Below are 23,819 nucleotides of genomic sequence, written 5' to 3' on the forward strand. Positions count from 1 at the left end.
AGTTCTTGTAGAAACAAGTCCAAAAATAGTAAGCATATTCGCTCACGCTAACAAGAGTTATTACCCCGACGAGACAGAACTATTTGTTGGCTCGGCGGCTTGCGATGACGACATAGTCCGACCTCGTCCGAGGCGAAGCACTCATTTCATGGTTGGCCGGCGGAATGTCCGCGATTTTTGACGGCGGCGGTTCTACCCGCGTTTGTTTACAGCGTCGTCGTTACCATAGTAACCACGTGGGTCGCACGTGGGTCGCGTGCAAAAGACGCGCTTTTCAACTCGCAATTCATTAGCTCCCATTTCGTCAAGATGAACTTGAGTGATCTTTCAGACGTGGAGCGCTCGATATTGAGCGTGAGCGAGTCACTTAAGATTGTTCCCTACTGGGATACGCCAAGAGAGGAGCCGGCACCAGATTCAGCGCAGGATTCCGGGGACAGCGGCAGCGATCGTGGGTCGTCGCCTCAGCCCGAGAGCCCTCCAAGCCCTGACGATGCCAGCTGGTAAGCGTCAGAGTCCTTCACCAAGAAGGAAAGCAGTGCTTTATGACTAGTGAGGTGAACATAATGTCATTGGCTTGTTTCGGCGGGGCGCAGGTGCCAGTGCGGCCAGTGCCATCCGATGCCGACGGCGGTCGAGCGGCTGTGTTGCCGCGGCATGCCGCAGTGCTCAAAGCGTCGCCCGGACGGCTGCATCACAACGGACGAGCATTTCTTTTGGCTCTGCTTAGATGTCGAAATGCTCCGCGTCGCGTATTGCGAACTCCATGAGCGGGGCGAAGAGCCGGAAATGGACGTACACAAGTAGGTCACTTTTTTTATATGCCTACATCGGGAAATGAGGGAGGCTAATAAGTTATTCTCCAGAATCTTATATCTAGTTGGCCATTATCGCATTCTGATCAAGAAAATGTTTTCAGGCATCCATGCACGGCGCGCTGTTCAGCATGCTCATTTATTTACTGACGCACCACGTGCATATAGCTTGCAAGATTTCTGTAAATGTGGACTGTCTTCTGTATAATATTGCCGCGTACCGTGTATTTTGTTTATTTTTACTGCCCGACTGTTTTGTCGGTGTCCCAAGCGAAGCCCATCTTCCATTCTTTATTTTTATGCCGCACGGGGAGCACAAGTTCGCTCCAATAAACTTTTCTTTCAAGACAACTGCGTCATCTTTGTCTTTATAACAATATGCTTTCGCCGCAAATATGTATAGACTGGAGCAAACGAAAATGACCCAACCGAACGTTCACACACGCCAGCAGTATTTCCTCCTCCGTACTTCAATGGCCGGGCATTAGCCGGCCGTCTTACAGCTGTTAGGTCGTATGGTCGAACAAACCTTTCTGAGCTAATAATTGAACTCCTCAACAAGAAATCTTGTTGCTGAACATGTAACAGGCTCCTCAGAGCGAATTTTGTTTTTCTCTGCATTATAAATTGGGCAGCTCTTCAGAGCCATTTTTCCTGCATATAAAATAATGAAGGGCGTTTTTACAACGTTATGGCGCACTTAATTTTTTTTGTGCATATTGGCTTGCTGGCTAATGTGAAATTCGTCTAGTTATGCTTCAACAAATTTCGGGTGACATCCTGAGGCTACATTGCACATAATAGTGCATTTTCACAGATTTGACTTTTAACGCTACTTTACCGTGAGCTAATTCACTACCTTCAATTTTTATTCATTGCAGGCGGTACCGGTATGTTGCCTACCGGCAATTTACAAGATGGATGTGGGGACGACTGAGCGAAGGCGACAGAAAAGTAATTCCGTCCTGTGCGGTGTCCCTGATAAGAAAGATGTTCCCGTCGGAGCAGTACTGTGGGTTTAAATACCCTGACCTGTAAGAACCACAAATGTTCATCCGGCAGCAGCGGCCAGGTCAGCGCCTTATCACAGTAGAAAGTGGCGGAATGGGCGCAGGTATTCACAGAACGATCCCGCAAACTAGGGCAACCGCCATCTCACAAGCACGACACAACCCGTTTCTGCTGGTAAGGCCGGGTTCAGACTATTGTCACAACTGTCGTAATATCTATAAATGATGCATGTAAATGTAATCAAATGATGCATTCGATGTCTCAGCTGACCGAACTGGGTGAAACACCATTTTTTTACGTCCATAGCGCACGATATGGCTGTTACATCGGTAGTCTGAACATAGATAAGCTGTACATACCGATCTGAACATACCAACAAGCTACTTGTATTCATTTTCGTAAACAAGGTACATGTGAAGTATCGCTAGCAGGCAACGGTTGCACTAACCCACTAGCTGGCGGTATCGTTCTTCAAATGCCACCTATCCTCGCTCTTTTTGCCACTTTCTCCTGTGATAACGCGCCGACCAGTCATGGGCACGTTACTAGTAAAAAGTTGGCGTTACATTTACTTAAGCCAAAAAGGTAGCTCTGTTGCAGTTAGTTTCCAGAAGTAACTTGTTGCAGTTACTCTAAAAGAGTAATGTCATTACTTTTTCGTTACTGCATAAAATTAAGTACTACATCAAAAACTAAATCATAGAATTTGCTTAAAAAGCATGTACGAAGGCATGCAGGTAGTCAAAATTGCATGTCGTAAAACTCTAGACAAATGGAACCTAAAAAGGAGACACACTCTAGTCCAACACCAACAATCATTGTCTACGGCTTATATTGTTGCATCAACTTATTTGTTGATGCACCCTTTGTGTCATTATGGGTGCCCTGCTTTCCGTGGGCCCTTCTGTGGTGATCTTTCTTTACAAGGTTGGGCCAGCTTGCTTCCAGGTGTAGGTCTAATTACCAGTTTTTTTTTTCTTGCTTCTGCTCCACTTGAGAAGGACAAAGTTTTGAGGAATCACCCACCTCCAATATCGGTCTTCTGTAGGGAGTTCAATCCTCTTATTAGCGACATCCCGTCCTAAACTGCGAGTGGAAACGCGTTGTGGAATGGTAAAAGGTGGCCAGGATATGGCAAAGAGGAATGTATGAAAAAGTGTAAAGCGCAATCGGTATGCCAACCTAAAGCTAATGTTGCTGTAGGATAATTTTTTACAGAAAAAAGTTCTGTAATTGAATTTTAAGTTGCAGTTACAGTGTATAAAAAGTAACAATGTTAGTTACAAGTTCCTCCAACTAACTAGTTAGTCAATTTCCTGAAAAAACGTAACTTGGTACCGGTAACGTGTTACTGCCCGAGACAGGCACCGACACACCTGTCAACTGTACCTTGAAGGGACACGTGCAAGTGCACTTGCAATAAATTTTTGTACCTACCAATGTTTTGCAGTCCTTCGAATAGAATTACACAGAAAACTGAACACGCTTCTAATTTAGTTGTACAAAGCACCTTAATGCATTTACGGAAATTTTATTTGGCTTTTACACTTTTATTTACCTTGCCTGCTTCTTTTCAATAAATATTTGATAATATAATATTAGGGGAACTTACACACACAATGGGAAATGTTTCAAGAGGTAGCAATGATGTCCAACGTCAAAGCAAAATCATGGGCCAGTTTTCAACATTTTATTCTGCACTGCAAAACAAAAAAATTGCCAAAAAAGATGCACACAACAAAAGCAAAGAATTTGTGGCTGCCAATTTATCATGCTACTCATAATGTGAACCTCAAGTTGACTTCTGCCATAGAATCAGTTATATGGCTATTATCATATTTAGCCATAATTAGGCCTTTACTTCACACATGTCCCAACAGGATGCACAACTCCACAAACAATGTATGGCCAACAGATGTAACAGGTATGAGATGAGCAAGGAAAGAAAATATGGTTTAAAAAGACGAAGTGGTTTATTGTAGCCCACATTCTGGTAAGTTGCATCTAACCTGGCAGACAAGCTCATGATTACAATCACAAAAACACACAGCATTGGCATAATTTATACTAAAGGGCATGTGGTCTCGATGTAAGCAAAGGCACGCCACAGAACTGCCACCCCACAGACCTATCTAAGCAGACGGTCCATTCGACCGTTAAGAACAAGGCCGCTGCCGATAAATGCGGCTGGTGGGATTGAACAACAGCGCTTTCGAATACGGAAACTGACGCACTCGGAGTCGTGTCTGCCCTCCATCTTCACAGGTTTTTAACACGAAAGTGTTTTATGCCCGGCTACACACAGATTTTGGTGGCGTGATATCCGTCACGGAAGTGACGTCGCCAGAAGAAGTGCCATTGACGCGGCGGCACCCGGTTTCGATCCCACGACTCTCTGGCCGCAACGGAAGGTACGCGGCGCTCTTCCAACTGCGCTACGAACGGACGCGTGAAAAGGACAAACGCGCCTTATAGCCTTCCTTTCAGGTGTTGCTGCGTGGCCTCCGCGATGTGCTGCCGGTGGCGTGCCGGCGCACCACCGGCAGCAGATAGCAGAGGCCATGGGTGCTGCATCATGACGCTAATGAGCGCCGGCAGTTGGCGCCTTGATGCCAGCGCCTACGTTTACGGGGCCGCAGTGTAAGCTGCGAAGAAGCCGACTTGCGTACGTCGCGCTCCTTTGCTCTTTTCGCTGCAGCGGACCGTGTGTTCACCCAACGATTCGCTAACCCGTTTCTTTTCGTTCGCAAAGACGATTTGGGAGCGCCTGTGGTTTCTTCAGTCGGATTTACACAACGCTAAGGCACGTCTAACGGTGCCATTCTGACGAAATACAAATAGCGACACGCAAGTTCATATCGATAGAGAATAAACATTTAGCTCGTCCTATGAATGCACATTTCACTTTCGTGTTTTACCGGTCCCTATGGATGAGGAAACGACCACATTTTTTATGTAATAAAGAACTCAGGTTCAGTGAAGCTCGGCATTTATTATTCCCACGCATGCATCGTTCGCGTTCCGTCCGGTGAAAAAGGTAAGAATTCCTAAAGTAGGAGGTTGGCTCCCATCCATTGTGTGCAATCTGCCGGTGGCCATGCACTGTCCAACTGGTAGAACTTTCGACATTTAAATTTACAGTCGTCCATCAGATTATATCGTATCAGCTGTGTTGATTCTCGATCGCAGGGGAACGCGCGTGCGCGGTCACTTGAAAGAAGAGAAGAAAGAAGCGCGGGGGTTTGTGCGCGCGCTCGTGCTTAATCAGAAAAAATAAAAGTTCAAGGTGTTCCGAACGGTAGCGCGGCGTCGGGTCTTCTCGACTTAATATTTCTGGTGCCGTGAAACTCAGGAGAAGACCGGCATCGTGTCCTGACCGATGGACAAGCTCCGCCGTCAGCGAGGCGCTCTCCGTGGAGCCGTCACGAGGCCGCTCAAGGCAGCCACCGAACACTGCGAGAGCCCATCGCCGTCTCAGCATGACCTGCAAGAGGCCATAGACCAGCTGGCAAGTAAAGAACACTCACTCAAAGAACTTGATGACAAGATCGGGGAAGCACTCGAAGATGATGAGTTCGACCAGGATATTGCCGGCGTGATAGAAAACCAAGAAAACATATGCCATGCGATCAGTCGGCTGCGCTCGGCATTGAATGAGCTGCGGGCGTCCGGCAGGAGAGCTTCCGGTGGAGGAACTGCAGGGGAACCGCAACCCGTTCAACCACACAGCATGGTGCTCGAAGGCGTTCGCCCTGCAGCCCATCCGAACCCGCCGTCGCACGTCGGCTCTCGTCCATTGACATCGCGGGTTGTCCTGCCGACGCTGCAAGTCCCCCACTTTTCTGGAGAGCCACGCGAATGGCAGGGCTTTTGGGACCATTTTGAAGCGACCATTCATAACCACCCCGACCTACCCGACATAGAGAAATTCAAGTATTTAAGGTCTTACCTTACCGGAGACGCAAAACGCGCCGTTGAATGGATTCGCCTAAACGACGCCAATTACCGTCAGGCTGTGAAGATCCTCACCGACCGGTTTGGACGCACAGAACTTCTCGTTGACGACCACGTAGATAGCCTACTCGCCATCGCACCAATTGAATCGTCGACGCAAGTGGGACGCCTCCGAGACCTGTACAAGCAGGTGCAATTCAGGACTGGCTGTCTCGAGAGCCTTGGCGTTCCAGCTTCCGACTATGCGGTGATCCTGAACCGAGTCCTCATGCGCTCGTTACATGAAGACCTGTCGATTCTCTACCGTCAACGCATGAAGGAGACCGCCAACGGCAACGTTAGGCCAACGTCTCGAGAAGAGCAAGTCAAGGCCATCATGGCGTTCTTGAAGGTTCAAGTGGAGAGCAGGGAGGAAAGTAGAGCTTTTCGATCGAACTCTGACGCGAAGATGTCTTCAATCCCGCAGCAGCTGAGAACCTCCTCTCCTCACTTGACGTCCACCTTGGCCTTGTCAGCAGGCTCTGCATCGGCTTCAACAAATTTGTCGGCGGGAGGAAAGCTGACGTGCTACCTGTGCTGTAGTCAGGGCCACAAGGCAAGGGTCTGCCTGGGCCGTCTCAACAGTGGCGGAGAAGCGACGGCTCCTTTTAAGAAACCGCTGCTGTTTTAGATGCGGGAGGCAAGGGCACGTGGCACCCAACTGCCGCACCAGCGTGAACCTCAAGTGTGAGACTTGTTTGAGACGGCACGTAACCGTCCTTTGCGACCTTTCGGAGCGATTGGGGACCACCTGCCAGACTGCTTCTCGCCATGATGGAGACGCCGATCGTGAACAACTTCCAGAATGCGATTGTAACGTGACGACCGCCCCTGCCAGCAGCATTCGCTCTTCGTCGGTGCTGCTCCAAACTGCCACAGTGTGGGCATATGGAGAGTGCGGTCGGCCGGTGTTGGTCCGGCTACTCCTCGATACTGGGAGCCAACGAACCTTCGTGAGCAGTAACCTGTGTCGTCAGCTGGCCCTGCCTGCTTCTGGAGTGGAGGACTTGGCCGTGTTTACTTTTGGCAGCTCGAACCGTCCGCGGTCGTACCAGTGCCGGAAGGTGGCGATCACCTTACGAAGCCGCTATAAATCGAGTCCAGTTACCCTCGATGCTCTTGAAGTGCCAGAGGTCTGCACGGTAAAGGGTCCACCCGTGGAAACCGAAGTGGTAAAGCTGCTTCGCGACCGCAAGTTACTCGTTGCCGACGAACCTGAAAAGGGGCAGACACAAACACCGACTATAAGCGTACTGGTGGGCTCCGACAACTACTGGAGACTCGTGAGCGGGTGCATCGAGCGCATCAACGACTGCCTTTGCGCCGTTGAGACAGTGTTTGGCTGGGTTCTCCAGGGTCCTTACTCAAGTACCTACAATCCCCTGGTGAGGAGTAGCAGCACGAATGCTCTGTTTTTGGGTTGCGTTGACGGACCGGACGAAAGTTGTCTAATTATTGATCCCTCAGAAATGTGGAGGTTGGACGCCAGAGGGATACCTGACCCGCCTGAGAAGACTGGAGCCGAAGGCTACGCTGAATTAGGGAAGTTTCGGAGTGGACTCCACAATGAAGACGGTCAGCGTGTAGTGCCACTTATGATCGAAACGCCACGCCTTACATCAAGCACTACCTGGGCTGTAGCGGAGAGCATACTTAGACGGCAGCTACAACGCTGTGAACATCACCCAAATCTTCTGGGAGAGTACGACGGAGCCATCGGCTAGTACTTCAAGGAAGATCATGCGGAGCGAGTGCTGCAATCCACGGTCCCCGGGGACACAGTTTATCTACTCTCTAATCATACAGTCGCCAAACGGGAGGCAGCAACACCAAAGGTTCGCAAAGTCTTCCACGACTCTTCGCACGAGAAGGACCAGCCATCCCTTAGCGACGTACTGGAGAAAGGAGTTAAGATTGAGCTCGAACTGCTGCAGCAGACGACCTTGTCATCGGCGCGCGTTCAGAAAAAAGGCGCTGGAGCTGTACGAGGCAGACAGCACCGTTCTGGAGCCAGCATGGAGCTTCGGAAGTGGTGCTCAAACTCCAGCTTACTCAATGAGCGTTTCACCGCGGACTTAGTTTCTCTTGAGAACGTTGGAGAAAGCGGGCCAACTTCGAAAATACTTGGGTTGGACTTGGATTACATGGAGGACGACGTAATACTTACAACTCAACCGCGCCGTTTCACATTTTGAAGCATTCCGGAAAGAGATGGCGTCCAGCGCTACAAACTAGTGGCAGGGTTGGTGCGAAAACGTGAGCACCGCTCAGCTGCCAACACCTTTGTTTCACGCCTGTTGGGCAGCTGCTGGCTCATCGGCAGAGGAATGTGGCTCCTGTCCTTCCTTGTGTTGGCCTCCTTGAAAGAAGGGCACTCGGAGCACACATGTAGCATTTCTGCCATGAGTACTTTCACGTACCCTGCATGAAAAAAAAATTTCTTGTTAAGTATTGTCCATTCACTTTTCAGCCACATACCATAGGTGGGCTTCGTTTTCACAAGGCAGGCAACCTCCCGCCGATTGCTGGTCCTCAGCATTTTGCGCTTGTACCTTGGCTCGCCCTCCTTGGTTACTGCTTGCGGACGGCCTGCATTTTCATTTTGATGGAGGGCTGCAAGCTCCGTTCTGGAAATCAAAACACATTTGAAATGGTGGTTGCCTTCTGTAAAACTTCATTGCTCCCCTTGTATGACACGGGCAGACTGCAAACTGGTGATGTTAGGTTTTGCTTGGTACATACCGTGCACGCATGGCTTCAGGTGTGAATGCCACAGACTTGGGGGCAAACTTGATGAGGAGGCTGAGGTAAGACTCAAGGCCATATGTCTGGCCAAGGGACGACAGCTGCTCCATGTCCTTCAGCAAAGTTCGCTCCGTGGCAATAGTTAGCAGCCGTGCGTAGGAAGGGGTGCCTAGAGATTTTCCATTCATACTTAGTTACCCTGCCATGCTTTCAGCATAGTTTATGTGCACGTACCTGGTAGCAGCCACTTGCCATCTGGAATGCCGTCGTGGACACACCTGGGATAGGCATCCCCATGGCCACTGTGCACATTGACAACGTGGTTCAGCATGCCTGTAAAGATCATTATCCGCTATTAAAACCATCCATGCGTAATGTGAAAACAGGAACAAGTACACGTGCAAAAGCACATAACCTGCATTATTAAAATGGGCAGGCACTATATTACCAGCTAAGCATACAGAGAAACGATGAGGATGAGCGTAATGATCACCCACCTTATCATACAAGTAGGCCAAAGACTGCAAATACATACTTCTGCAAACATGCGCACAAAGCAAGTGGGTGGGAGGAAAGCAGGAAAGACAGGTGCAAAAATAAATTTTGTGCAGGCACTTTCTGTTTTGTTTATACAGCTAAGGACCTACTTGTTTGCGAAACAGCAAAAAAAAAAGTGCGGGTGCAACTGGGATGTGTTGTTTTTCAGCTGCCAATATTGGGCTGGTAGTCGCTGTTGGCAGCAGCCCCTAACCACACCAGTGCACCCCATCTGTGGCGTCATGCTGAGAAGTAGGTGTAAAATCAACCCTCCTGTCAGCGCCTTATTTATTGGAAGCATTTTCTGTAGTTGCACCCCATATGCATGAATACAGTGGACAAACACTTTTGTCATTCCGTTTTCAAGCACAGCTCATGTTCCAGTGTCATTTCATTGACACTGTGCATACACAGACTTTCCCATTGATAGCAGCACGCCATATTGTGCACTTGGGTCAGCATATTTTTTTTCAGATAAATGTGAGCCGCCTTTGTATGGAAGGAGAGCATGACGATGGGTCTTCATACAGAAAATACCCCTGCTGCAACCTTCAGCCATCGGCACTTTTTTTTGTACACAGGTCAAAGGCAAGCACACCAGCACTTGATTGCAAAGCAAAGATGAAGAGCATTCACACATGCGACATTTACAATTGGGTGCTGTTTGTTAGCTGGTACTAGGGCATTTAAAGAACACCTTTGGTTTAGTTAGACACAGGCTTTTAGGCTGAGAGGACTCACTTCTCCACATGGCAACCAGCAGCAGGCCATCTCCTTTGCTCACTGCCACACACCAGTAGAGGTGGTTAACGACAGGCTGGACCCATTCCTGAAGTTCTGCACACTCGGCCCGCTTGCTTACTGCCACCAGCTTCTTCTTGATCCCTGCATTTCAATTCATTATTCAAAAATCATTCACATTCATCAAAAATATCATTTATGCAGGCCAGGGAAGCACCTGCTAGTGAATTTTATAAGCAGAAGCCTTCGTAAATTGCCAATGTTTACGGCAGAGTCAAAAGATTAGCGAAACCACTTGCTAGCACTAGTTGTCTCAGGAGCTAACAAACCTAGTTTTATTGGCCTCTCAAAATGACCGCACCAAACAAATACTTCAGACCTCTATGGGGAAATGCGCAAAATGAAATGCCTTTAAATTTTACAATTCTGTACTGGCATCAGGGTTCGCGTTCTCCCCAGAAATTTTCATAGCAGTGAACGTTTTGAATATGGAAAGGTGGCAAGTTTAAGAACCTCAAATTTTCGACCCAACAATTGAGCTCTGGTGAAATACCGAGTACTGTGGTGCCACGGCATGGAGAACAGGGGCAGCTCCTAAACAACATACAGCAGCTACAAGCACGTGCATTGACTCGAAGATTTGCATGCAGCTGGCAATCTCAGACTTCAAAGCCACTTGTTCAGACTCCTCCTTATGTAACTGGGTGGTGGTGGTGGCAGGTGCGGTTCGCTGCTGCTGGGGTTGCTCTTGCACAGTGGTCTTTTTTAGTTCCTTAGGCACGCATTTCAAATGGGTCAGTCAGAGCAGTGGGTGGCCTATCGAAGGCAGTGGCTGGTGAAGCGGAGCACTGGGTGTTGTTTTCACCACCGCCTATCGTGGGGAGAACCCCGACTGGCATGAACAGGCAAGAAAAATCACACATGGGCTGAGCAATCCATGAGGATTGCCTCTACTGCAGTGATAACAGTAGCGATTTTTACTACCTAAAAGTACTCGGAAAAAAAAAGCATTTCCTTGTTAACAGCCCAACCATGCCGCTCGGTTGCTATTTGTAACACAGACGTGCAACACGTTCCTAAAAAAATTACCAAAGCCTTTCATTATACTTTATGAAAATAGAGAAAGCTTTTTAAGGGGGTTTTTGTTTTAAATAATGCAGCTTGAAGTGCAGTATGCAAATTGAGAAGAAGAAAAAACAAATAATTAAGAGACAACACCGGGCCTTCCGTCATATATACGGACTCAATTGAGGCACTACGTAGCATTGAGGACCCAAAAACAGACGACGCCACTGCTCAACGCATCCGCCAGATACTACTCCAGCACAAGCAGAGGAACGACATTGACGCTAACGACTCGCGTAGTGATCGCACCGGCGAAGTTTGTCGTCAAAAGTCGATTTTTTTTTTAATTTCCCGCGCAATGAACGCACTTTGAACTTGGCGTAGCAGTATGTGGTATGTGTGCCAAGTCTAGCTGATGATGATCGTGCTTACCTCTGTTTCCTTTCCTTTCAAAGTGCACATGGCTTACGTTACTGCCGCAGACTTGCCGATATATAGCGATATTGGCAAGCATGCGTTCAACATTGATGAGAAAGGAATTTCTCACTAAATGCACAAAATGTACTCGCAAGACAAAGAAAAAAATGCGCTCAGCTTGCTGCGTCGGCCCCTATGTCTGTTTTGATGTCCCACAATGTGACAGTGGCATCCACTTATTGGTTGCCCTGTTGTCACTTCGCAGCAAACTCATTCCAGTGCGTTCCGTAATTTATGAAAACACTACATTTTGCGTCCCTTTGCAAAACGGCTGGCAGCGGTGTGCGGAGTTTTTATTATGTTTTTATTTATTATTTTTGTTATGTTCATGAGACCTATTGTAAAAATTTTGACCCGCAAGTAGCTTGCCTTTTTTGTGCTCACAGGGTTTTCACGAAAAATTTACCCCGCGTAATGAACGCACCCCTAAATTTGCATAAAAAGTTTTGGAAAAAAGTGCGATCATTACGCGAGTAAATACGGTAAAGAGACCTGTAGAACCCCAAGTGTTTTGTCTAACTGCACGTAGACAACACAAAGCAACATAACTTGTTAACATGGTATGCAAATTTCAGTGACTTACCCTTTGCAACGTGCCACACATCAAACTTGTGTAGCACGTCAGGCTCCTTAGTCCGCATGTGCTTTTTGATGGCGGCATGCCTATCTGTTGTCAAGGAGGCCACCTCGACTCCGTTTTCCCGCAGCTCTCCCAAGCCTTTGACGCAGCCAAACTTCTCCATAGCATTGCTGGTCTTGACTTGATCATTCTTAAAAAAAGACAGAGATAATCATATTTACAAAGTTTTTTTTTTCAATACTAAATAAGACTCACAATTTTGGTTTAAAGAAAGGATAAGCTCAGGGAAGAAGCACTTACCTCTCCCACCTGGACCTGAACAAAATGAACGATCTTGTCCGATGACGTATCCATGAAGCTGTAGGTGAGGTACTTGGCTGAAAAGCCCGGCGAATCGCATCTGCCATCTCCAGCCAAGTTTGCTGCCCCATTCAGGTTCTTCAGCACACCTTCTTGATGAGCAGCCCATACCTGGTAACCAAACAAGTTTTACTTAAATATCAGCTCTGCCTCCAAATTCACTGTTCACACACATCTGTGCAGATTGCAATTCTTAACTCAGAAAGCTGCACTTGCATGATGTAACGTGCCCTATAATAAACCACAGCAAATCAGAATTTTTTGTGAACTCACATGCACTGATCACTTCTTGCAGCCAAACTATACAGACCCTCCTGAGGGACACTATTATGAACAATACAATGATGTTTGTTTCATGCATTTCCTTACAACCTATTTGCAGGACGTGTACAAGGACAGCACACTTTTTTGTGCTATTCAAAAGTTAAAACGAAAATGGGTTATTTCTGCTTCTGAGCTCTATAAAAAACTTCGTCATATGTACTAAAAAGTTTTATGCATAAGGAACACTCAAAAAACCTTCTCAATTTTCAATTTCATAGCACGACTGGGAAAAACAGGATTACGGATGAACGGAGAATACGTGAGCCATTTGAGGCTTGCAAACGACACAGTCTTGTTCAGTGTATCAGCAGAACACCTGCAAAAATGCTCGAGGAACTGCAATGAGAAAGCACGACCACTTGGCTAAAAGAATTGATGTGAATAAATCCACAGTAATGATGGATAACCATGCCAAAATCACCCTTTTCATCATATGTAATGAAACGAATAAGTACAAGAGTATATCTCGCACAAGCTTTCAGTGCAGACCTTAACCATGAGCGAAATTCAGCGCAAAATGGGTATGTGCTCGAGTGCTTAAGGAAAACACTTGCATATAATGAAAAGTAAGCTACCTCTATCACTAAAAAGAAAAATATATAACCAGTGCACACTGCCTGTGATGACGTACGGTGCTGAAACTTGGCACCTTACTAAACAAATGGAATGCAAAATTAGATTGGCTTAACGGGCCATGGAAGGAATCATGACAGGAGTTACACTTATAGCCAGGAGATGAGCTTCCTGAACCAGAGAACAAACTTGAGTAGATATCATAGTTCATGTAAAGAAGAAGAAATGGACTTGGGCAAGCCATGTAGTGAGATGAACCGGCAACCAGTGGACAATTACGGTAACAGACTGGATACCGAAAGATGGGTATAGGAGAAGGGGAAGGCCAATTACATGATGGAGGGGTGAAATACGGAGATTCGGTGGCCAACACTGAACTTAAGCAGTGCAGGACAGGAACAACTGGAAGTCAACGAAAGAGGCCTTCGTCTGCAGTGGACCTAATTAGGCTGTTAATTATGACAATGATGAGTGTAAATAGATTGTTTAACTATTCGATGCTCTTTCCTACGTACCCGTCCGATGGCAGGCTGGAAAAGATGCCTCTGGTAGAGGTAGTAGGTCCATGTGGACGGCACCTGAATGGCTGCCTGCCGAAGCAGCCGGAGCACCTTTTCTGGGCTGGCTCCAGAAAAGCATATTGCGGCACACAGCTGCAAATTTGCCTGCGCCCTGTTTTTCAGAAGTGGCTGGTTGGTCCAGGATGTGTGGTGCTCACAGGTACCACACCACGTCAGCACGGTGAGAATGGATCCCTTCACCTTGGTCTCCACGTCACACCGCCGCCCGCAACACCCACAACGCTGAAACAGCTTCAGTAGCTCCCGTTCTGCTACAAGGAACATCTTTGCTGGAGCCGTAGGCACTGCAAAAGACTGCTCATGCCTGCAGAGAAACAAGCATAAAATACTTCTATTGGCAGATGTTTGACCTCAATGGTTTGGGGGAGTGATGTGTAGCGCTTGCAAGAAGCACATCACTTTCTTATTGAGTACGGTGGGTAATTTGGCAAGTTAGTGAGCTTGCATGGTGGTGAGCTGCGCAAAAGACTGGGACTAAAGCTAGGGTAGACTAAAGCTGGGACTAAAAATAAGTTGAAAGACAGAACTTATCCTTTTTGTTTCTTCCAAGTTGTTTCATCATGTACATGCTACTAGACCCTAAGCTGTGGCATTTGTTACATTCAGAAATAGTGCCTTACAGCACTGAATCATCAAGGGAGGGCTGGAAGGTACTGTCCAACTCTTCTCCCTTTCCACTTGGAAGGGGTGTTGAGCATCGTGAAGGGGACGGCAAAAAGCACGACTCTGTGCTTGCTGCCCCTGCTGCGGTTCCTGCTTGCTCAGCTGCTGGCTTATGGCAGTCAAGGATGTCTTCAGATGTCGTCTGAGTGGCCCTGCTCGTGAGCATTTTGGCCCCAAAACTTGCCTGCACAGCTGTCAAAAAAATATGCCAGATGTAAGACGATTACATAGCCAATTCTTGCTAACAGACATCAGGCTTTCAAAAAAGCGGCATTTTTATCTGCTTCAACTGTGCCTCAAGGATGTCAAAATATACTAACACGTCCATCCATCAGTCATACTACAATAGTTACATTAGTAATTACACCGTGGCACTGTTATTATGGAAGTATACCCACTAGCTCAATTTTCAATGCTATAACAGTTTATGCCAGTTGAAGTTACCAATAAGTGTTACTTTGTAAAGTTTTTATTGTTAAAGTAAATATCATCAAACGTTAACGCAAGACTCTCCATAGCGGTTATTACTTTGGAGAAGCCTCAGAAAAAAATGCATTTTTTTTCAAGCCAATCCTGCATTTTTAAATCTGGGTTATTACAACACCTACAAAAAGGACAACAGGAAGTGTGTTTCTCTCAGCCTAAAAAAGTGCTTCCCACGGCTCTGGGCCACAAGATCAGCAATACTGGTGCCAAGGTGGGCACATTTTCTCCTGTATATGCATAAGTAATTCACCACATGGTGGCACCAAGGCCTCCTGCAAATCTTCGCTGATTGGTTGACTTTAGGGTATAATGCGCCGACGCAACGCAGGCGATGAGGCGTGCCGTAATGGAGGGCTCCGGATTAATTTTGACCACCTGGGGATCTTTAACGTGCGCCGAAATCTCGTGCACGCGGGCGTTTTTGCTTTTCGCCTCCATCAGAAAAGCGGCCGCCGTGGCCAGGAATCGAACCCGCGGCCTCGTGCTCAGCAGCGCAACGCCTTAGTGCAAATCTTCACCCTGAATTGATTCCACTGCAACCAACAGTTTTTTATAAGTAGGGCCAGTAACCATGAGTGTCATTTCCTTCAGAATGCGCGCACACCAAACTAACCAAAGATTAAGTCTATTATACCTGGATGTCCAGTCTATTGGACTGCACGCTGACTGCCCGACTTTTCATTAGACATACTGCACATGCACCTGGTGAAGTGCTCATGAAAATCGTACAGGAATTTTTTTGTTACCTTTAGATGCCCTGATAGGATCTGCGTCCGTCTGTGTTGCAGCATCTTGTGTCATGATGTGTAGACTGGTGCAGGAACCACTTTGTCCACACTACAATTGAAATAACAAAAAGTGCAAAAAGCATTGAGATTAGCTCAGTAATGGAATTTACACATATTTGCCTGTGAGGTAATATCACATACCTCATGCAATAGCAAGCTTCCTCCATCACTGAAGCTGAATTGCAGTCCAGAGCTATGGCTGACAGCTGGCAATCTTGAGGGCTGTCCATCAACATCTGCAGCAGTCTGTGATGCAAACAAAAAAGCCACATTCCAGTTACGATGATTAAAGACTCCAAGCAGTTGACTAAAAGGGGGTAATTCTTTTCAGAAGTTTAAGTGACTAATAATACCAGTGGCATTTTCCTCAAATAAGGGCAGTTGCTTTTAAAATGTGCTCTGCAATGGTGTTACTTCTGTTGTCATTTAGCACTGTCATATTTCGTGCAACAAATTAATTCTCAGACTGCCTACTGACTTTTTTGTGATTTGTATATGGCAGTTGTAAGTGAAAGGTGTAAGCGCATACCCAGTTAAGAAAAAGAAAAGGAAAAGAAAATTTTAATTCTGAGGGTCCTACACACTGAAGCTCCTGGCAATGAGGTGCATCATAGTACAGGGCTTTTAAGGATATGTAACCTTAGGTGAAATCTCAACATATGGGCAGGGATTTGGCTTTTCATGCCCATATGAAAAGCGGTTGTCACAACCGGGATCGAACCCGCATCCTTGGACTCAGCAGCACAATGCCTTAGCCACTGAGCCATCAAGGCGGGTATCATGCCCACTTCCTAGCATAGGCGTGTACAATTTGAGAATACCGTTCCTGTCGCCTTACCAGGGAAAGGTTGGAGGGTTGCGATAGTCCCACTTCATCACCCACAGGTTCTGCAGTGCTACATGGCTCCTCTTGCTGGAGTTCAGCAGGAACACCCTGAATTACAAACACATAGTCTGTTTACAGCATAGTCAAACCGGTTCAATGTGGAGAAATTGAAGGTAGGGAATTTTGCCCAGCTAAGCACGAAATTTAACAGTTGCAAGCAAGAGTTCTTTACACACTTTGGAGTGTGTAGAGATAGGCTGCAGCTACCGCATCATCCCCATGACGCTGCAATCCCCCCTCCCCCCAAGTCAAATCGGTAAAAAAGGTTAGCTGTCATACGTCACTCAACGCAACACCACACAATATGCTAGTGCAATCACATGGTTGAATGCCACCAACCTAATCCAATTAATAGCAAGGCTAGTAAGACGTGACTGAATGCTTCCGGAAGTATGGGCTTATTGCAGGGCTGCGAAAGTCCTGAAATAACGAACCATTAGAAGTAATGGTAGGGAAAAAAAAAGAAACGAGCGGATATGAGCAACCACATCCGTGCCACTATGACACAGAAGCGAAGAACCGCTACGCAAAACCGTGGCAATGAAAAAGTGTGTTTCATATCAGTTGGGCGATTAGGAAAGCGCATGCCACATACTACGCATAAAAGTTGCATACAGTGTGGTTCTGTAGGTCGCAAGTACAGAAGGAGACATTCTAAATGAAACAAGTCACCTGCAGTCTGTGAACGACACTACAATTTCAACCAACAAATTGTTTGCGTCAGGTGTTCTAGAGCGTAGTAAAAAAAAGCAGTGTCTAGAGTGCCGTCCGACGGCTCTTTAGCTGGGCCTTGCAGTGCCGTCCGACGGCTGTGCAAGCGTATGCTCCCGTGCCGTCCAGCCGGCCCAACGCTTCAGCGGCTCCTGTACGGAGCTTTCAGCACGCGGCCAGCGCAGCGCCTGCCCTTCGAGCTTCAGTCGTCTTAGAAAAGAAGTTTCTAACGACGCATCATCCAGCTCAAGATCGGACGCTCGGGGGTGGTTATATAAGACGTTGTGTTAATGTATCTCTGTGAGCAAACGAGTCGAAATCAAGGCGCAATTTGCGCTCACTCGGGTTAAGGCACATTCCCACTGGCGACTTAGCACGTCCCGTGGCGTCGCAAAGCAATGAGCCGGCCGTCACTTTTTGTTGCTTTGCGACGGCGGAGCCGTTCGCTCTCGGACCAAAGTCTTTCGTCACACGACGACATCGCAAAACTAGATAGCGAATCATGGCTGCGGAGTCGGCTGGCGTAGCCGGTAACGAAACGTTTGTTTCGTTACAATGTCAAAAGGCGGGCTGGGCCGACAAGCAGCGTCCCGAGCACTCTGGTTCTTTGGTCAGTGGCTTTAGCGTACACATGTATTAGTCGAGCGACGAATGGCGTGGGACCCATCAGTGTAGAGAAACATGTTTGAATTGCGAAAGCAAGTAATCGTCGTATATGATAGCAGGACAGTAGGCTGACTCACGACACTTGCAGCTTCTCGGTACCTCCATCGGTGAGTAGTAAACACCAACAGAGTTTCATTGTATGAAACTCTATGGTAAACACCGTGGAGTTCTAAGGTGCCAGAACTGCATCTGTGAAAAGAAGCGAACTTAGCAGTCTGGGATACAGGTGTTGTGGCGTGAAAGCAAACGTGTGTATTTCTTGCCGCAATAATATGTTGAAAAGTGTCTACATGCTTCAGTTCGTTATTTTCAACTCCTCTCCCAACCCGCAATGCTTTCGCTAGGTTAGTAGCATGGGTTTTAGAGTGATTTTTACCTGTTTTCGTCGCGAATTCGAGTAACATATATTTTCTTCGACTGCGAATGGTTGTAGCACCAAGGAAGTCGTACAGGCCGGGTAGCAGCTCCGCTAAATTACACTAGCTAAATGCAGTCGCATCATCTCTCGTCGCAAGTGCGAACACCGCCTCATCTCGCGACACTCCCAGCGCCCGAGCCACTGGGTCAGCTCACATTGCACCTTGGTTTCTGCTCGCTTGCTCATAGGGATACACGTCTTATCTAACCACCCGCGAGCGCCCGATCTTGAGCTGGATGATGCGCCGTAAGAAACTTCTTTTTTTTTTTTTCGTATAGGTATCTCAAGGCGACTGATGATCGAAGGCGCCACGCTGGCCGCGTGCTGAAAGCTCCGTACATGTATATTCTAGGCACTATAGTACAGGAGCCGCTCAAGCGCCGGACCGCCACACGGCACGGGATCATACGCTTGCAGAGCCGTCGGACGGCACTGCAAGGCCCAGCTAAAGAGCCTTCGGACGGCACTTTAGACACTGCGAAAAAAAATCACCCGTGTTCATGTACATGACACTTGGGAGTGAGCGGCGAAGTATGCGGGCTGTTAGAAGACACGCTTTCGTCATACGATCGCCAACCATGCATACAGCAAAAAATACGCAACAGTCGGGAACCACGAGAATGGTATTTTCTAGAAAAAAGTACGTAGAACTTACTTGACCACAAGCACGCTGTTGTCCATCGTCACAGACAGCGGACAACTGTTTGGGTGGCATGCAACTGGTGGGCACAGCATCGCAAAGAAGCCGCCGCCGTTTGTAGCCCGATTCCTGCAACGCTTCGGGCGATCCACTAAAAGATGTACTCCCGAAGTGCGCAGAGCACACCAAGCGACACGGTTCGCTGGAAAGTCCGAGCGCGTCCATCCACATTTGCTTCCGCTCTTGGCTGGATGGGAAGCGATGGAACGAAACATCTTGGCAGGTGTCGTCGTTGCTACAGCCAGGGGCTGCGCATCTTTTTTTTCCCATAACGGGAACAACAACTGAGCTACTGTGCGACAGCCACACCAGATCGACAGCGATGGCACAAGAAACACGGGCGCGCGCTCGTACTCGCGCTCGGCGCTCCCACGGGTTGCTCCCGGCTGCTCCTCACTGTATCCTTCCGCCAAGAACGGGGGAGCCTCAAGCCCGGTTTGGCCCGGTGTGTAAGTGCTTTACACTCCGGTATAAAATAAATATGTTCGACTGTGTAAACGCACACACACACAAAAGATGTTTTTTGTAGCTTTCTGATGTTTTTACGCTCGTAAAAAATTGATTAAATCGAGAGCGCACTAACACGTCACGATTAGTTCAAGAAATAGCCGTTGAGCTCCGATACCATCGACCCCCCCCAAAACCCCATCTCAGGGGCCCTTTAAAGGAGTACTGACACGAAATTTCAAAGCTGAGATCCGCTCTAGCAATCAAGTACAACGACAACACAAATAGGTGTCTGTGCATGGCACATACCCACGGGGGGGATTGGCCAGGAATCGGGCGTGAGAAGGGCTAATGCACCCGCTTAAAGGAGTACTGACACGAAATTTCAAAGCTGAGATCCGCTCTAGCAATCAAGTACAACGACAACACAAATAGGTGTCTGTGAATAAATGCATCTTTCTTTCTTTGTAGTTGTGTGTGTGTGTGTGATCTCTCTTTCGCGAACATTACCGAACCGCGCAAATTCAACTCGTGCATTCGCACTTTCACATTCTTCCCCTCGGGGAAATGCGGGGAAATTTTTAGTAGGCACGCTCAAAAACATTTTCAAGATCTTCAAACGACTTCTAATTTTAAATAGAGGGGAAAATTAATAAATAATAGTCTCTAATGAGTCCCCCCCCACAAATATTCATATCGTTGTTAACAACAAGTTCGGCCTCCAGAACAGCAGGCGCAACCAACGTTCCGGCAAACATGATCTTTACTTCCTTTTAATGCGTAGCATTCTTTGCCGAGTACCCCTCCAGCCCCGACCGTGTAACGTCTTGCATTTCCGCAGAAAAGCAGGAATCGCGGAAGTTCCACCTCTAATCGCTCTAATGGCGTCAAATAGAGATAAATGGTCACACGAAATCTTGAAAAACATAAAGATAACAAAACCATAAAAAAATACGGAAAATTGTGAAACGTGTAATGCCCTGCATTGTAGCAATAATGCAGAGTTCACGAAAGTTCCACCTACAATCGTTATAATAACGGAAATGGCGACAATTTACCAAAATTTTGAAGGAAATTTTGAAAATTTTGAAAAGAAACTGCACGCCATTTCCAAAATAATGCAGATTTCGGGAAAGTTCCACCTCTAATCGCTGCAATAGCGTAAATGGACATCATTGGTTGAACAAACTTTTGAAAAACTAGAAAATAAGAATAATATAAAATGAAACGGAAAATGACGAACCGTTTATTGCCCTGCATTTCCACAATAAAGCAGATTTCGCGAAAGTTCCAAATATAATCGTTGTAACAACGTAAATGGAGATAAATGGTCGAAAGAAATTCTGAAACACAAAGGAGTAAGAAAAATATTTAAATATTATGGAGAATGTCAAGACGTATACTGCACGCCATTTCCACAACACTGCAGATTTCGGGAAAGTTGCACCTGTAATTGCTGTAATCACGTAAGTGGACGTCGTAAATGGTCGAACGATATTTTGAAAAACTAAAAAAATAAGAAAAATGTTATACAATTACGGAAAATGGCAAACCGTCCGAAAATGGTAAAGGAAGTCCTGTTCCTGAAACGTCAGTAAACTTTTATTTTTATTTTTAACGTTTTTCTCGTGTGTCTCTGTTGGTTCGGCTTTTCTACCGAGGTTAGTGAAGTTAACGTTGTTAAGTATACGTAAGTTATAAAAGAAGAAAGGAAGAAGAAACACGCAACCGGAGTGGGGACCGAACCCACGCCTTCCGATTTGATCTTGGATGCCTTACCTGTATACGGCTGTCTGGGCGACTGTGTTCTCTGACACTTACTGGGTTATTTATACTTCACCATAACTGTATCTGACGCTTGATGTGGTAGCCAGGTGCGTGTGAATGCGCGTGTGCACGCACACACACGTACACGCACATAAGCGCGCACGCACGCACGCCCGCACACATACGCTCAGCGTACACGCGAACACACACGCGCGCACATACACACCAAGCCCGCAAACACTGGCACGCACTAGTACACCCACACACACGCACACTCGCGCACGAACACACACAGACACACGAACACACGCTCACAGATACGTACGCACGTACCACACACACGCACACACGCACGCGCGCACGCATACACGGACGCTCGCGAACACGGAAACCCATACCAGCGCACGGATGCATATGCACACACGCTCACGGACTCGTACACGCACACGCACACGCACACATATATGTCCAGAGGTTTAATAGGCAAAACTTTTCCAAACTACTGAATCTGACAATACCCGTCAAGCTTGTGGATGTTGTTTCTCCCCTACCTCCCCCCCCCCAAAAAAAAAACACTTGGTATTGTTGAGGCAAAACATCAATACATAGCTGGAATTTGCAATGTTCCTTCATGTAGCATACATGAGTGCTTAATTCTTGCTATAGGAAATAAAAAATATACTGGCGAAAACAGTATTCTGGCCCAAAGATAGAAAAAGCGGTCGCGCCGAACCCAGACCTCGTGGCGGCATTCGAAGACCAACAGTAACGAAAGGTTCTAGTATATGGCACGCGAGCAGTGGAACTCGGGAAAATTGAATTGACTTGAGTAATAGTTCACCGTGATCATCGTGGGAGAAGCGATACGGGAGGGGACTCTGTATGAGGGGTTTGCTGGAAAGAGGAGAGGCATGGCCTTTCTCTTTGAAAAAGAGGAAAGACAAGCGGCACTCATAAAAATGTGGGAGATGACTATCGTCTTGGACGACATTTGCAGCGAAGCAAGAAGATAGATGGACATTTTTATTTCGTGCATGTGTCGCAGAGATCAACAACAATCCCGTGGAGACGACGAAGACGGAGCGTCCGACCGTACCGGCCAAGCCGTGGCAGAAGATCGTGCCACTAGACCGAACTGCGAACGGAGGCTGCGAGCCACTTCAGGGACAAGGTCAAGGTTCCGAGGACGACAACGCCGAACCGGGCATCGACGAAGGGGAGGGAAGAGATGACGCGGGCGGGGACGACAAGGACGACCGAGTCTGGATTGCCTGGTCGGCAATGTGAGCACGCATCAATTCGACTCACTGACTCACTCACCCACCCGCCCATCTACCCACATGCTAATTCATTCATTCATTCATTCATTCATTCATTCATTCATTCATTCATTCATTCATTCATTCATTCAGACGAGCCGCCTCTGTGGAGGGCAGCGCAGACGAGGACGCCGGGGAGCTGACGCTTTGCGGGGGAGACAACACGTCCACGACCAGCGGCCGCGGCAGCACGTGCTCGGCAACAGCCCGGGACGTGTCTTCGCGTACGGACCCCTTCTCGGACGTCTTCAGCGACCTCTCGGACGCCAGCAGGTACGGCAGTGCTACAGCACCCCCTCCCCCACCCCCCCTGGGTAGGGGTGGGAACCATGGGTGGGACTCAGGTGTGGGTAGGGGTGCGACTGAGGATAGCGTCTGCATTCTGGGTACGCGTAACTGCCGAAATATAGTAGTGATGCGGTAATGAAATGGCTTTTAGCAAGCCCTTGAAATCCACTATACTAATAATTGTCGATAAGAATACCATGGGATAGTTCCAATGACAGGAACACTCTTGAAAGAGCCAGCGAAAGAGGACTGCAGTATGCCCCCGACGGAGGGACAATGAAGTGACCATAACGAGCTCCGCTTGATGTGCTAGCTCTAGAAGAGGACAGAACATGTTTGTTATTTTTCCCCTATCAGAGGTCATGCATCGGAAAGAGGAGTGCTGCAGGGTAGAATTCCTGGATATGTACCGTGCGAGTATACAGAAACGTACGGCACGGGACCCGTTAGCTCTGTTCTCCAAGGACACGCTTACAATCTGCTTGTGGGAGTATAAGGAGCGAAGCTACGCTCAGAGGAAAATCACGCTAGCTTCACGTGCTAACAAGGTATGGAGAGTTCACTGTAAGCTCATTGCCGTAGTGTTGTTTTCTCTTGCTTTCCCATTGCCGGAGTACTTTCACTCAGTTATGGGAGAGCTCTACGAAAAATGGCAGTGAGAAGAACAAGTCCGAGAACAATGGGGCCAGAGAAGGACTAGTGAAAAAAAAACATGGAATAAATTCTACGAAGAATGCAACCTGGGGATGGTGTCGTCAGCTCTTTTTTTGTGAGACGAAGAGGCTTCAGGCTGTTCTCTTCCGCATTAGTGCTGAAGGGCACAGTATTTAGCGGTTTTTTAAATCTTCCTGGCATCTCAAAATCGCCATCTGTTATAT

The 23,819-nt window shown here is 47.4% G+C and overlaps 3 protein-coding genes across 4 annotated transcripts in view; 2 read left to right on the plus strand and 1 right to left on the minus strand.

Annotated features, from left to right (window-relative positions):
* Positions 1-23,819, plus strand: part of LOC144166001 (uncharacterized) — a 159,428-nt gene that overhangs the window by 93,167 nt on the left and 42,442 nt on the right. The window contains exons 4-5 of the mRNA XM_077695671.1: positions 22,380-22,617; positions 22,747-22,926. Coding sequence (XP_077551797.1) covers positions 22,380-22,617; positions 22,747-22,926 — 418 coding nt within the window. The remainder of the gene's footprint in view (positions 1-22,379; positions 22,618-22,746; positions 22,927-23,819) is intronic.
* On the plus strand, positions 204-3,246 carry LOC144166000 (P2X purinoceptor 7-like). The gene is made up of 3 exons (XM_077695669.1): positions 204-503; positions 597-803; positions 1,697-3,246. Exons 1-3 carry the CDS (start codon positions 310-312, stop codon positions 1,851-1,853), a joined length of 558 nt encoding a protein of 185 aa, XP_077551795.1. The 5' UTR covers positions 204-309; the 3' UTR covers positions 1,854-3,246.
* Positions 3,350-13,384, minus strand: LOC144165999 (uncharacterized). 2 transcript variants are annotated; one of them, XM_077695668.1, is made up of 7 exons: positions 12,265-13,384; positions 11,968-12,154; positions 9,843-9,986; positions 8,799-8,897; positions 8,562-8,733; positions 8,298-8,446; positions 3,350-8,240 (listed from the first exon to the last, which is right to left on the minus strand). In XM_077695668.1, the coding sequence occupies exons 1-7, from the start codon at positions 12,316-12,318 to the stop codon at positions 8,044-8,046; spliced, it is 1,002 nt and encodes a 333-aa protein (XP_077551794.1). In that variant the 5' UTR covers positions 12,319-13,384; the 3' UTR covers positions 3,350-8,043. The 2 variants fall into 2 exon arrangements, with proteins under 2 accessions (XP_077551794.1, XP_077551793.1); XM_077695667.1 differs by having other exon boundaries at positions 3,350-8,446.

This window comes from Haemaphysalis longicornis, unplaced genomic scaffold (genome assembly GCF_048455015.1).
Source record: "Haemaphysalis longicornis isolate Haplotype H1 unplaced genomic scaffold, Haemaphysalis longicornis Haplotype H1 scaffold_154, whole genome shotgun sequence".
NCBI classification, from domain to species: Eukaryota; Metazoa; Arthropoda; class Arachnida; order Ixodida; family Ixodidae; genus Haemaphysalis; species Haemaphysalis longicornis.

Bases quoted from the DNA above. Each gene is read 5' to 3' on its own strand.
- LOC144166000 (XM_077695669.1), top strand. From the start codon at position 310: ATGAACTTGAGTGATCTTTCAGACGTGGAGCGCTCGATATTGAGCGTG. The intron at 504-596 runs GTAAGCGTCAGA...GGCGGGGCGCAG, and splicing joins AGCCCTGACGATGCCAGCTG to GTGCCAGTGCGGCCAGTGCC. The intron at 804-1,696 runs GTAGGTCACTTT...TATTCATTGCAG, and splicing joins CCGGAAATGGACGTACACAA to GCGGTACCGGTATGTTGCCT.
- LOC144165999 (XM_077695667.1), bottom strand. From the start codon at position 12,318: ATGGATACGTCATCGGACAAGATCGTTCATTTTGTTCAGGTCCAGGTG. The intron at 8,734-8,798 runs GTACGTGCACAT...GAAAATCTCTAG, and splicing joins TGGCAAGTGGCTGCTACCAG to GCACCCCTTCCTACGCACGG. The intron at 8,447-8,561 runs GTATGTACCAAG...TTTGATTTCCAG, and splicing joins CCTGAAGCCATGCGTGCACG to AACGGAGCTTGCAGCCCTCC.